Raw genomic sequence first — 15,572 nt, forward strand, 5'->3', positions numbered from 1 at the left:
CTGTCCTGATGGGGGTGGTTGCAGCAGTCAGACATGGGTGGCCTGGCCCCCGGTGTGGATGGATCCCCATGACACTGATATTGTTTCCTCACAGCAGCATCAGGCTGGATGCTCATAACTTTTAGTATTTTATAATAACATTCAATTCGAGACAGAAATAAGACAATCATGTTTATATAGAATGGGGAGAGGGGCGTGGTGTGTGTGTGTGTGTGTGTGTGTGTGTGTGTGTGTGTGTGTCTGCGTGCGTATGTGTGTGTGCCTGCGTGCGTATGTGTGTGTGCGTGTGGCTGTGTGAAATACTTTGGAGAGTGTTTCTATTATTATGTATTTCCAATTTGTTTTATTTTTAATATGCATAAATGTTTTTAATCATGTAAAGCACTTTCTGTTGCCTGTGGCATGAAAGGTGCTTCATAAATAAAGTTTGATTTGATTTGATATATATATATATATATATGAACAAAGAAAATAAACTGCATTTCCCTTTTATGGGAGGATTTCTCACACATTTCTAAGAACAAGAATCAGTGAGAAAATGAATGAATTAACAAAAATCGATAGAACGAAGGAATGCGGAAAATTGGAATTTACATACTGTAAATGAACACTGACAGAAGAATCCCCTAGTGCTCTGAGTAATGTAGTGTAAAACCATATGATACATAAATGAATAAAATCTAAGTCACTGGCAGAGAGCCAGAAATCATCCACTTATCGAGACAAAATAAAGACAGATTCAGTCATGCTCCAAAGAAGGTCTGTAATTAATATTTGATCAGTTTGTGTTATTTTTTTTTTCCTTCATAATCACAAGTTCACTTGAGGGCAGGCAGACAGATGTTGTCAATATGGCTAACAGTGGATGAGAAAATGACAGGCAATTTAGTATTTTTTTTCCTCTGACTCTGTCATTTAATCTTTCTCTAATCTCTCTGCAGATGGTTTAAGTGGAGTTACCAAAGGAGCCACAGTTAACAAAAGAGGATGAATACGATGATGATGATGATGATAATGTTGTGATAGTGACAACTGCTACAACGGACAGTGAAGCTGAAAAAAAGATGATGATAATGACAGTGGCGCAGACAAAAATGACAAATCTGCCAGCAGGTAAGAGTGCACTCATCATTTGGACAGATGTGAAGCTGAAAATCACACCAAGCTTTTTGTAAAAATAACAAAGTCTGCAAAGTTAAGAAGAAAGACAGGTGAGCTGATGTGTTGGATGGATAAGACACAAGTCTGGAAAAAAAAGAGCTGAATTCTGACTGAAAAGAAAGAAATGACATCAGGCTGAGGCAGAAGATAAATGTGAGCCGACGGTTTAACAGCCCAACAGAAAGAATGTGGTGTTGAACACAAGTCAGAGGAAACAAACAAATACATTCAGATGTGAAACAGGAGTGCAATTAAGAAATGCTTGTAACAAGCTCATTAGTGGACTTGAATAATTTACCTCTGCTAATTGCTTCTTCAAAGTCTTTTTAAGGTCAACTGTTTATTTTAGTGTGACTCACCTACTGCCACACTTTAGTTCTTTACATTCACTATCAACTTGATTATTCACCGCTGTCGTTAGCCATCTGCAGTAATAGGTTGATCTTCTAATGTCTTTTTCTATGTAGACACTTGAGAATTAATGTATGTGATCTCTTCTTGATGATTGAGCCAGTTAAATGAAATTGTTTGATCTATTCCTACTCCTTTTTCCTTCCCATTCTTTCACTTTTTAAGCACAAATTTGGGATGTTTGTCTCAGCTCATCTTCATGCTGTACAAATGCAAAAACCTTTTAAAATGTAAAATCGCTACCCGTGAAGGCGTCTATGGTTGCTGCAGTGCTCTGCTGCCTTCCTCTTCTTGCTGCTACAGTGATGGTGTACTCAGTTCCAGGCTCAAGGTCTGCCAGAGTGGTGGTGGCTACATCTTTGGGGACTGTTAGCTGAGACAGGGAGGACCAGACACATAAGACCACGCTTGTAGATCGGTGTGCATACAGTATACACTTTATCATTGTAATCATACTAACTGTTATAAACTATTACCTCAGAAGTGATGCCAGAAGATGATGTGTAGGTGACTTTGTAATGGTCGATTGGACCCTGGACGATACCCCACACCAGAGTGATGGTGTTGTCTGTAGATGCTGTCACAGTTAGGTCCATGGGTACATCCAGACCTACAGCATCAGAGGGAAAATGGGATTTCACAAAATGCACCAATATAATTAATGTCAGTACACTTTGAAAACACAAACCAAAATTTAAATGTTCCACATGTTTATATAGGCAGATGTATCTGTGTGCAAATCAAGAGTGCAACCTTCTTCTTAATCCTGCTTTAAATACAGTTTTCATGTTTAAATGCAACCAGCAGTGGCATCAGCAGCCGACTGCCCGGGCTTCAGCCCTACAAGTTTTATAGTCTAGCGCTGTTTAGCCAAAACAATAGTAACCTGTGGTGTACATTTACTGATAAACATAACTGCCACATTTTCCTCCAGTCACTCTGAGATTGTTTCTCATCGTCCACAGGCTCTCTCAGGAATGCCTGCCTGCAGGCATGTTCACTCACTCACTAATTCAGAACTGGAGCTGCATGGCTGGCTTGACTAAAGGACGGATAGGTGTCTGATCAGCACCAATGTTACTGGGTGTGTCAGGTTACACTACGTTGCTACAGTAGCACCAGAAACACACACCTCTCCCCTCCCTTAACCAGGTCCACTTTGTATGTGCACATGTGAAGAACAGCAAACCAGCAGAGCAGCAAAACTGGCAGATAAGCTGCTTTTGTAAGACCAGTGGGACATAAAATGGATATTCAATTAAAAAAGAAAAAACAGTTGCAACTCTACAGCTTCTTCAGAAGAAAAATTAAAGGGAAAGAAATCATATTTGGAAACTAAAGTAATACTCCACAAAGGCCGACTACCATTCTAGCTTACACTGCATTTCTGTTTAACTAGCTATCCTATTGCTAGCTAACTAGTTTCCCTATTTAGTGCTAGTGCACATTCCAGTAAACATCGCAGTTCCAGGTGATGTGCCTTTTTGTCAAGGTGCTATAAGAGTGTCACATGATCCAGTCAAGCCAGCAAGATCACAGATACAAGGAAAAACATAGTATATAAAAGCCAAATTCAAAGCATTAAAGCAACAAACATAACTCTCAAAGCTCTAAGTGTTATCAGGACTCCAACCACTGTTCTAGATAGACAGGAGCAATCGAGAAAGAAAGAAGGGAAAGTATCAGGAGAACGTGAAGAAAGATGGACTGACTTTATTTTATTTATTTTAAATTTAACCTCCCAAAAAAAAAACTAGATTTAACGTTTTAAAATGATAAATGGTCTGTATTTATATAGCTCTTTACTGTCTCTGGAATGATACCCATAGCCCTTTACATTATACGTCACATTCACCCATTCACACACACATTCTCACACAAATGGTGGAAGCTGCCATGCAAGGGACTCAACCACAACCCATCAGGAGCAATTAAGGGTTCGGTGTCTTGCCCAAAGACACCTCGACATGACCTTGACATGAACTCGACTCGGCCGAGGATCGAACCAGCAACCCTTGGGTTACCGGTTACAAGATGACCGCTCTATAACACCTTTGTTATAGTAAGAAAATCTGGAAACACTCAAGCCAGTCTTCTCTTTTGGCTCTCCTTATGCCTTACAGCATGTCCTACTCTGTTACCACCTACTGGTGTTAGGTGTGTGTTTATGTGTATCTTACACACACGGACAAGTATCAACATAACAGTTCAAACAATACCACAGTATTATTTAAAGCTCTAAAGAGGCATATTAGAAAGCTATGATGGATGTGGTGCATTTCAAGTTCAAAACAAAAGTACAGAGTGGAGGTGTGGAACAAAATACTTATGAGGACAATGTACGTACCACTTTGAGCCACTGAATTAACTACAATGCAGAAAAGTTCTGACTGACAGAACATGATGGGAAACATTAGCAGCCCACCTCCACACAATGACATTTCAAACATGCAAAGGCTAAATGGAGTAATTTTTTTTCAGCTAAACAACTCAAAACACAATACAAAATTTAATAGTCTATCAAGTACAGAGTTAAGAGGGGGCCATTAGCAGAATGACATGCATGATTACAGCTCTAACATGTTGAAATAGGAACTTTGACCAAAGCTGATAACATAAAACAGTCACAGACCTCCATTAAAAATAACACAAGTCTTGCCAAAACCTGATTTACTCACTTTTCTAAAATGACTTTTAATGGTTAGAACAGGATCACTGACCCACAGCACCAACTGAGAATGTACAATAAATAGCCCGACAAACTGATTTGTGTACCAGGCTTTCTGTGATTCCCTCGGTTTGTCCTGCTGTGTTTACAAAAGTCAATTTCTGGTTTCTTAAAACAGAGCATAAAAATTAATTTGCTTACCTGTCCTAGCGTTCATTGTTGCTGGTGTACTCTGGTTGCTTCCTTTCATAGCAGAAATGCCAATGCCGTATTCTGTGCCTGGCAGCAGATCTGATGGACAAAGACAGAAAGTTTAAATTTACAGCCCGTACAACAGCAGAGCGGACTGTTTCACCTCCTCACACAAAGTGCATGTCAATTAGATGGTGTTTTTCATAACAGCACAATTAGCTCACAGCAGCGATGAGATTTACATGAATAGTATGATTTCTGAAGAAATCTACTTTATTTATTTTTATTTGTTTTTCTTTTTTGTCAAGTGCATAATGGATAAATTTCAAATCAAATGAAAATGTTTCAGTTGCCTGAGCTGCAGAAATAAAAATGAAGACATGAGCGATGAAAAATAAGGGGGTGGATGACATATTATTAGAAGGGAAAGACACAGAAAAGAAATGAGAGTGGAGAGAGCATCGATTGCAGTAGACACAGAATAACACAAGGACCTTTTGCTTCTATTCTCATGCCGGCCATGCCCTTTGCAGTCTTAGAGCCTTTCAGAAAAAACATTCCCTCTGACCCATCTCTCTGACAGCCTTTCAATACACCCCCAGGACAACAAGCATTTCTACAGATACAATCAGTAGCCCGTCAACCAAGTGTTAGCAGTGCAGATAATTCTGCCATGTAAAACACAGGCGCTTCCCAACTTCTTCAAAACACATTAGATGCTCTGTGATAACACTGAAGGCATTAGGAAAAACAGCATGCTGAGTTGAAGACTTCTACAGATGTTTATGATAAATAATTCAAGAAAAAAAATGAAGAAAAACACATTACTACTCCTACCTGTGAGTGTAGTCTTAGTGGTGCCACCCTCGTTGCGTGGTACAATGACTTTATCGTACTGATCTCCTGCTAAAGTGCTGTACACCACCTGGTAGCCCTCCACCTGCATTTAAACATGAGGATAAAAGATTTACAACAGAAAAACTAACCTAATGCTTAAAGGAAACACAAAACATTTTCTCAGTCTGAGTTTTTTTACATACTAAAGTTTTGTTAGGACCTCTTAGCATCAGATTCAAACACACACAGTTCTCCATCATCACCCAACCTGGTCTCACATGTGTACAAGTACAACCCAAATGAATTGAAATTAGGAATTCTCAGGTTCTGGTGGAAATTGAGTGCAGGTGGAGACCTTTAACCTAGAGCCTTGTTCAATTTTTAAAGAGAAAATGAGCAGACATGATGTCTTTTCTAGATGTATGTTGAGACTGTGCAAATTAAAGAGAAATATTATATCTTATAAAATGCTTAGAAGTCAGGATCAAGAGATAACAAGCTTGAATTATAAAACTTGGATCAACTTTTTTTTATAAAACTCAAAACAGCCTGATATTTAGCTCATGTTCAGAAGGATAAACATATTTGTGGTAGAGATCCCTGGAACTATTGAGTGAAACATGAACCCAGTGAGGTGTTTGTTTTATTTATGTCGTTTGCATTTACTCAGCAGTCAAAAGGCAGAATACCTGAGTTATGACAGGGCACATAGAAAAAGGAATAAATAAATAAAGCTACTTCACTGCAGATTATAATGTTAGAGGATTAGGAGAGCAGACTAGTTGATTCTTCTTCATAGCACATATAATTATAAGGTGGACACCCACCCGTAGAGACCTAAAAACATATTTCAAAAAGACTTTACACCTGTCTATTATACTTAAAGAAACTTAAATGTTTTCTTCAGCCAATAAAAAAACAAAACAAATGTATTTGCATCTAAACTCTAGAAATATTAAGTCTGATAAAAAACGAAATAGTGACGTAAGGTACATTTGTGTATAAGTTAATTTCTAAACCATAAAGATGCAACATGTGCTTTATTGTATCAGAATACAAATGATTTTATAAACAAAAACTAATACAAAACCTACGTCCAGATAACTAAAACTTGGTGTCCTGAGATGCATGCTTCTCAAAACAGTCACTCAAAGGGACTGAAAGGAAATCAATATGAATAGATTAAATCTGATCCATGTCTCTTTACCTCAGCCTCACTGTTATCCCATTCAAGCTCGAGGGTGGTGGAGGTCTTGGACACAAGCCGCAAGTTCTTGGGGGCATCGATCTCTGAGAAGAACGATAAAGCTGACAATGTTGGGGACACAAAGACCAATTCTCAGGGATTGTGAACAAGCAAAAATCATCAGTTTAAACATCATTTCACATACAGATATAACTGAAGGTTAAGATTTATTATATTTAATCGTTTCATGAGATTAACAGTTCCTACATGTCACAAAAGAACTTAATTAAATATATGAACAAATCCAGCTGCCATTTTGTGTGTTGCACCTACCTGTGGTACCGCCATTAATGAGATGGCAAGTCCTAATTACCTCGTATATTCTGTAGAAATTATTTCAATGCATGTGTGTGTATAGCCTGGCAGAGGGTCTACTTCCAGTGTTTGCCTGGATTAGTCTATATATAGACATGCATACATTTTACTTCAGATGTAGCTGGAGGTAATGTTTGCACTCAAATATTCAAAAATATAAAAAGAAAAAGAAAAATCGCTTCTGCACAAATTTTAGCAAAGCACAGATGCTCACAACCTTATCCAGGGTAGATAAAAAATGTGGCATGCATTAGGCAATGTTCCATTTCTGCTCTATTCTCATGGGCAAGCCCAAGATCACACTCAACTACTATCACCACATCTGCTTGCTGTCAGACCTCACCGGTAGTAAATTCAGTGGAAATAGATCCGCTCTCATTTCCCTTTCTAACTCCGCTCACAGACACCTCATACCGTGAGCCAGGACGCAGAACCTGTGGAAAAAACAAAACAGACAGATTAGTTAGTTTAGTCTCTTTGCATGAAATGTTTCCACTTTTGCTTTTCTGTTTATCTCCAGTCTGAGACAGCAGGCAGACTCTGAGATTAGAGAATTCAAGTATAAAAAGGAAAGACAAACACTTAATACAAAAGATAAAAAAGAGGGGGGAAAACTTGTGTGAACTGTTGTTCTTTTTCTTTAGATTGTCCCATTATGAGACAGCATGATAAAATCTGTCCTACAAACACATACACACACCTGAAGAGAGTACTGACTAAGTGAGGGCTGGAGACGAAAGGTTGTTCTCGGCCCCTCTCCTCCCACAAGGCCATAACGCAACACAATCTGATCGATCTTTGCTTTCGGTGGCGTCCACTCCACAAATGCCACAGTGTCTGACACATCTCGCACAATCAGCTGAGTGGGGCCATCAATCACTGCAAAACAAAGAAAAACAGTCGTCCTTTTGTCATTGTTACGAAGAACAAAGCTGAGTCACAACACTGGTCTCTGTGTGAACAAAACCCGATTTTAGCTAATTTTGCTGACAAGGTGGGATGCAACTTGTACTTATTGCCATTATCACGTCATAATTACTAGTCTGACCTTAAAATTTTTTCAAAATATATCTCAGGTAAATCTGAGGCTCTGATTTTGATTTGTTTCAGTCATGCTTCAGAGGAACATTAAAATCCAAAACTTGAAGATGATTGATGATTATTGTTATCCATAAAAGTTGCACTGCTATCCAAATTTAAATGATAAGATCTGACACAGGCTGATACAATAAACCTTACCTGGAGAATGTGTAAAACATGAGCTAGAAGTGATGTCGCTCATTGCTGATAGCTGGAAAATGACACTAACTTGGTGTGAAAAGCTGAGTGCACTGAGTGTAATGATTGAATTGCAAATGTTTTACAGAGGAGGGATTCTCAGAGCATTTAACAGCACTTTATAATTGCAAGTGTGTCAATAACAATATGAAGATATTTCAGTCAAGGTAATGAGGAATTAGAAAATGTGATAATTAGTGCTTGATATTAAGTGCCTGTCAATTTCACTTATATCTGTTGTCTTTAAAAGATTATTAGAGAAATCTGTTTTTAATTAAATCGATAAATCTTTTAAGTTCAATCAAAAGAAGCTCAGCATTTAGTAATTTTGTTGCAATGACAATACAGTTCTAGTCTATTCTATTCTATTTTTAAACTGGCATTCATGTAGACCTTGTCACAAATTTTAAAAGATTGTTACTCAAATTAGGCTCATAAAAATGTGAAACATTGAATGTTGGGGAACATACTGACATTACAAGCAACAACAAACATGTTTATTAACTGAAAGCACCATGTCATGCTTACATGGCCTTATTATTACCTATTCCTTTATATAGGTTCTACTCATGGCAGACATATCTAGACTGACTTAGGATGTGTGCTTTTATTGGTCTTTTTTTGGGTTTTTGAGATCTAAATAAGTCTTGGACTCAGACTTGACATACTCCTAGTCCACCCTGATCCTTGATGCATTAGAAATTGGCCCCTTGGGTCTTGTCCTAGAAAACTTCCTGAGAAAGACGATTGCAGAGAACCAGCCTCACATCAGCTGTGCTCTCCCTCTGGTCTTCCTCTCGGCTCCCGACGGTGCTCCCTCCGTCTCCAAGGAAAGATAAATCTTTTCTATAAATAATTTAGCAACTTCAAATTTGTCTTTTCCTCTTTCTTTATCCAATAAGATGTCATGCAGTGAGCTGCTGTAAAAAATTAATGAGAGGGTGCCATGAATTATTAATCGATACTTAATTACGACCCACAAAACGAACACAAATTTGACAGGATATTGATGGTGTTTTGACTGCAGACGTCAGAGTTGGAATTGTTATGGACGAGATCTGAATCGGATCTATTACAGCTGTCTAGGTAGTGTCAACTGGGTGAGGAGAGGAGCCAGTACGTTAGCAACATTTACACATGGGGAATAAATGTGGCAGACCAAACATGACAAGGTGACACTCATTGTCTTTTTTTTCCCTGAGGATGGCATATCTTCAGAGTAGCTTCATTTTTTGTTTTGTTATGGTTAGCTAAAGTAATTAATTAATATAAAGTTGATTGTCAATGATTCTTGGGACCAAATGTGAATTTATAAGAATGTCTATGATCTGTCTCGGGCATCTATCAATCTTTTTCTTGCCACTTTTCTGAGGTCAGGTCACGGGGGCTAAAAAGAGAAGCCCAGACTTCCCTCACCCTGGTCAACTTTACCTCACCAAGGAGGTGTCCAGGTGGCATCCTAAACAGATGCTTGAGCCACCTCATCTGGCTCCTCTCAGAGCAACGACTCTACTTTGAACCCTTCCCGGACGACCGAGCTTCTCACCCTATCTCTAATGGAAAGCCTGGCCACCCTGCAGAAGAAACAAATTTCGGCTGCTTGTATTTGCGATGTTGTTCTTGTGGTTACCAACTACAGCTTATGACCATAGGTGAGGGTAGGAATGTAGATCGACCGGTAAATCATGAGCTTCATCTTTCAGCTCAGCTCCTTCTTCACCGCGACAGATTGATGCAGTCCACATCATTGCAAACGCCGCATCACACTGCGCCTGATACCTCACTTTGTGAACAAGAGCTTGAGATAGCTGAACTCCTCCACTTGGGGCAAGACCTCATTTTCAGCCCGGAGAGGATGTTCCAACTTTTTCCAACTGAGGACTATGGTCTCTGATTTAGACATGCTGATTCTCATCTCAACCACTTTACACTCGACTGTGAATTGCTCCAGCAAAAGCTGGAGATCATGGCCAACAGAACCACATCATCTGCAAAAAGCAGAGATGCAGTCCTGTGGCCACCAAACCATATCTCCTCAACACCTGAACTGTGCCTAGAAATTCTGTCCATTGAAGTTATGACCATAATCAGTGACAAAAGACAGCCTTGGCAGAGTCCAACTCTCACTGGAAACAAATCCAACACACTGATGGCAAAGCGGACTAAGCTCTGGTACCAGTCGAATAGGCACTGTACAGCTTGTACAAGGAGGTCCGATACTCCATACTCCAGGAGCACCACCCACTGGAGTCCCCTGGGGACATCGTCAAACACCTTCTCCAAGTCCACAAAGTACATATAGACTGGTTGGGTGAACTCCCATGCCCCCTCCAAGAACTTTAAGTTGGTGTAGAGCTGGTCCACGACCGTGAAGAAAACCACATGGCTTCTCCTCAATCTGACGTTTGACTCTCCGATGAACCCTCCTCTACATATGAGGCCAGATCAGTCTCAATAAGAATGAACTCACGCTAGGTGTTTCACAAATGCACACGCTCTGGTTTGCATTCGTATTTCAGAATCGGAAATGCACACGCTCTGGTTTGCATTCGTATTTCAGAATCGGAAATGCACACAATCTGTTTCACAAATGCACACGCTGTGGTTTGCATTTGTATTTCAGAATCGGAAATGCACACAATCTGTTTCACAAATGCACACGCTGTGGTTCACAAATATAATTTTGAGGCACACTTGTAAGATTATACGAATTGCTGAACGTGCATTTACGGACTGCTTCTCATTTGTGAACATCTCTGCATTCGTGAGAGAATTCTCTGCGGTGGATTTTGAGACTCCCCTGACGCCGCAGTGTAACGAATCTCACCATTGGTTGACTAATCTGTCAATCAAATTTCCGAGTGTGATTGACAGATTCATCAGTCAATCAGTTAATTCGATAACATTACATGATCTACAACGAGGGAATGTAAGATAAATGTGTTACTTACAGGTTGTGATTGTTGCGTCTCCTCCATGTCTGCCCGCTAGTTGGACTTTAACTACCATGCTCAAATAGCTCTGCGACAGGTCTAAAAGTGTGGAGAAAATGTAAGTAGCAGTATGATTGGCTGAATGCAAACACACCTGATTGACTGATGAATCTGTCAATCACACTCGGAAATTTGATTGACAGATTAGTCAACCAATGGTGAGATTCGTTACACTGCGGCGTCAGGGGAGTCTCAAAATCCACCGCAGAGAATTCTCTCACGAATGCAGAGATGTTCACAAATGAGAAGCAGTTCGTAAATGCACGTTCAGCAATTCGTATAATCTTACAAGTGTGCCTCAAAATTATATTTGTGAACCACAGCGTGTGCATTTGTGAAACAGATTGTGTGCATTTCCGATTCTGAAATACAAATGCAAACCACAGCGTGTGCATTTCCGATTCTGAAATACGAATGCAAACCAGAGCGTGTGCATTTGTGAAACACCTGGCGTGAGTTCATTCTTATTGAGACTGATCTGGCCTCATATCTACAGGATCCCTGAATAGACTTTACCAGGGAGGCAGATGAGTATGATCCCCTTGAGTTGAAGCACACCATCATGTCTTGTTTTACAATCATCACAAGCAAAAGGATACTGAAAGTACTTTCACACATTTACTGGCGCCCTGAAATGTTCTACAGATGTTCTAGAGTAGTAGCAGTCGAGAAAACAAATGTCTTCTTTTAAAGCCTGAAGATTCATTCAAGTTTAAAAGGACATTTTCCACACAGTCTCCAAGTAAAATCTTCACAACATCATTGGGTGAGACAATTTATGAATGTGTCAGCAATGATTCCTGGGTATCTGTTGTTGCAATAGATGTGAATGTGTGTGCGCTGGTGACTTTGTCATTTCTGCTGACATGTATCTTGCTTTCTCCCTAGTTTCTACGATTGCAGATACATATAGATGTATGCAGTAGTCATATCAGTACAATGAAGAGCCGCATATGCTATTTATATGGTGCTGTGAAAAGAAACAAAAAAAAAACAAAACAATTTCCACAGTGTGATTTCTCCACCACATGCTGCCTCATGCATGCTCTAAACAGTCATTTCCCCACATCTCCTCTTTTGCAGCCTCCTGCTGTGATGTACTTGTGTGAGCACCAACTGCAAAAAAAACAAACAAACAAACAAACAAACAAACAAAAACAAACAAAAAAAAGACCTAACCGTCTGGATGTTCTCCAGAAAAGTCACAGTATTCATGTAATTTTTAAACAGCCTTAAAAATATGTGCTTTTGACTTTGACTTATGTGTTTTTGAATAGTGACATTTATTAGGTATATTCCTAGAACCGTCATTGCCCTGTAACAAACCATTCTGGGATATTGTGTCACTTGAAGCAACATTTCGCTTTTGGCACCGAGTGACAAGCCAGCAACTGTTTACAAACACAATAGCCATTTTAAACATGCACCATGGCTAATTCTTCAAAGTAAAACAAAGAAAATAAAAAGAGAAAGGGACAAAGCAAGAGACAAGAGTCAACTTCAGAATTACTTTTACGTGCTAGAGAGAGATCAGAGTAGAGGTTGGATGCACAAAAGGATACCAAATTAGTAGGGGTGGGCCAATTCACTATTTAATCGATTTGAATTGTTATGAAAAGTGCAGATTCAATTATGATTCGTAAATGCTAAAAATAATTTTCATAATAATTAAATGGCCCTGCGACAGACTGGTGACCTGTCCAGGGTGTACCCTGCCTCTCACCTGTTAAAATGCTGGGATAGGCTCCAGCTCACCCACGACCCGTAATGGAATAAGCGGTCAAGATAATGAATGAATGAATGAATGAATAATTAAATTACAGGAACACAGCTGCAAAGTGTGGCCTGAACATAAAAGTCTTGTGTACTGTCCAGATATATTAAGGGGCCGACATATCCGTCCCCATAAAGTGTCAGAGCGGCAAACAGTAAACAACAGAGATACAAGAAGGCAGCAGCTAGCCTTTCAGCTACTGTTACTGAAGTTTGAAGGCTAGCAGTTGGAAACATTTTGGTTTTTATGGACATGACAACTGACAAGGCCTGGACAACATTTACTTCATAAGTTGTTTAAAGCCAAAATAAAATATAATAATACTACAAACATTTGGCAGCACCTCATGTGTTCCCAGCCCACGGAGGACAGAAGGACAAGAAGCTATTGGTTTGGCATACGTTGACAGAATAGCATACCATAGTCTTGCCTGTCGGTTTAGACTACTTTATGATAGAGATGCTACAATGATATTTAATATTGTATTTAGCAACAGTTATTTCAAAGTTAATCATTACATGTTCAATCTCTTGAGTTTGGAAAAACGGTATTACAATCTCACTTGCAAAAACATTAATGGAAAAAAAAACTGTATTATCATTACAGTTTTTAGGTGGATTTCCCCTTAAGTTGTGTCATACAAGAGATGCACTTGAGTAAAGTGCAATTACTTTGGAATATATTACGCTAAACTAACAATTTCGAAGCTGTCAGTGGTGCTGAATTTAGGGATCATTTGCAGTTTTCTGTGCTACGCATGTGCATTGACCACGGGTAGCTATTCAGACAACGCATGCCAAACTGACAGAACACCTGTTGTTGCTCCTAACTATTGCTAACACATTTTCCTGTAGATTGCATAGAAAAATATGTTTGATTTATTTATGGTTTGACATAAATAATAGAGAGTGGGGATATGTTTGTTTGGTTACTTGAGTTAATGGCTAACGAAGGGATTTAAGAGTATGCGGTAACCATGGCATAAGGAAAAAAAAATCCTGATTGGGGAACAAAAGATGCATTGAAAACTGTGATCATTGTTTAATAATCGAATCGAAGCACCCTGAATCGTAATTCAAATCGACTCCCAAGGTACCTAAGATGGCACACTCCTACAAATTAGCAATCACGAAGGGCACCTCACTGAGAAAATCTGCCCAGGTTCAGTAAAGAGAAGACAGTTTTGAAATTACATATATTGTGAATGCCTTTGATTTCAAACTATGTAAACATAAATATTATAATACTGGATTATAGGATTTATAAATGTCCTTAATTTCTTTGTAAAAATTGACAAGAAGACACATATATTCTAGTTTTTAAGTTCATAGCAGACTGGGACTTCTCCATGTGTCCATTTCTTCCTACTGGCAACACAGTGGCAGGTTTGAGAGATCAGAGAAGTGCTTGTAAGGTTTTGGATGCCTGTTTGTCCTTATAAGCCTAATGATTTGACCTTTCTGTCCAACATGTTCCCAGTTTCTGCCCAAATTAAACACAGTCACTAGCCTCCCTGCAAGCATCAACGTGATAAACAGACTAACTAGAAAATGTTCTTGTTATTAATATCCAGTTCTCAATTATGCATACGTACATGTTGTGAAAGTAGCAGTGACAGGTTGGCTTCTGCCCTGGTCTCGGAGAGCTACCAGGTTAACTGTATACTCCTCCCCTGGCCTCAAACCAGTTTGCACAAATGAAGTGATAGTGCTGGGCAGCTGTGTAGTCATCCCCCCATCATTGTCCTTTGGGAAAAAAAAGAGAAAGAAATGAGACAATTACAAAAAAAAATCATACGTTATTTACATGTTTGGCAATTCTTGAGTAGATGTCAGTAACTGCAACATAAAATATATTAGATAATTCTGACAGACGAGCATCCATACATGAAAGAGCAGGGACTAAAGGGAATTTTGACTTGGAACTTTTGAATAGTTTAGCACATTAAATTCCCAAACCATATTACTTTGCAAAAATGAATGCACAAAAGTGATATTTCTAAGGCCATGTTCTGCCGAAGCAGCAATATGTATGCTTCCAAAAGGCCTGTCAATCATCCATGCAGAATCCCATCTATACCCAGCTGTTCTCAAAGAGCCGGTGTTGCAAATACACTTTTCGCTGACAGATGTTTTACCTACTGCTGGTCTGAGAACCCAACCCAGATGCACTAAAGGCTCATATGAAAGCAGAACATACATCTGCTTTCTACTGTACCTGTAAAAAATCTTAAATTAGAGATGCATTTATTCACTTGGGACCTAATTTATCAAGTTTTCATAGAAAATGCTCTAAATTCCATTCCAATAGTACAAAAAAAATGTTTTTATTAAACATGTGCCAGCTGCTCAAACAATTTGGTGAGTATAAGCTGTTGATGAATTTCAGATGTTCCAATTTGCATTCAAAAATACCCTAAATTAATCACATATTGTAACAATACATCCCTTTAGAATTCACATGGAAATTACTTGTGTTCCTTCTTGGAGTGATAGAGGATGGGACCAACTTTTATTGTTAAAATATTTTAAAGCTGAAACATTACATGTTGTTCTTCACATGGCCGGCAGTGCACATTGATCTACATTCTGGAAATCTGGATTTCAAAATAGGATTGGATCAGGGTGATCCAATCCTATTTTGCTTTAAACAACCAGGATAAAAGTAAGTCGGAAAAAATGAATTACAAAATCCGGA

The 15,572-nt window shown here is 39.0% G+C and overlaps 1 protein-coding gene across 5 annotated transcripts in view; it reads right to left on the bottom strand.

Moving 5' to 3' along the window:
• The window catches only part of tnr (tenascin R (restrictin, janusin)), a 174,927-nt gene that overhangs the window by 39,627 nt on the left and 119,728 nt on the right, over positions 1–15,572 (bottom strand). For 3 of the 5 annotated variants that reach the window (XM_041993317.1, XM_041993319.1, XM_041993316.1), the window contains 8 exons: positions 14,470–14,620; positions 7,531–7,709; positions 7,174–7,264; positions 6,477–6,577; positions 5,270–5,372; positions 4,442–4,531; positions 2,049–2,182; positions 1,816–1,945 (listed from right to left, as the gene is read on the bottom strand). In XM_041993317.1, the coding sequence (XP_041849251.1) occupies positions 1,816–1,945; positions 2,049–2,182; positions 4,442–4,531; positions 5,270–5,372; positions 6,477–6,577; positions 7,174–7,264; positions 7,531–7,709; positions 14,470–14,620 (979 nt within the window). The remainder of the gene's footprint in view (positions 1–1,815; positions 1,946–2,048; positions 2,183–4,441; positions 4,532–5,269; positions 5,373–6,476; positions 6,578–7,173; positions 7,265–7,530; positions 7,710–14,469; positions 14,621–15,572) is intronic. The other 2 variants (XM_041993320.1, XM_041993318.1) reach the window with 1 other exon arrangement.

The sequence above is a fragment of the Melanotaenia boesemani genome, chromosome 8, assembly GCF_017639745.1.
Source record: "Melanotaenia boesemani isolate fMelBoe1 chromosome 8, fMelBoe1.pri, whole genome shotgun sequence".
Classification (NCBI taxonomy): domain Eukaryota; kingdom Metazoa; phylum Chordata; class Actinopteri; order Atheriniformes; family Melanotaeniidae; genus Melanotaenia; species Melanotaenia boesemani.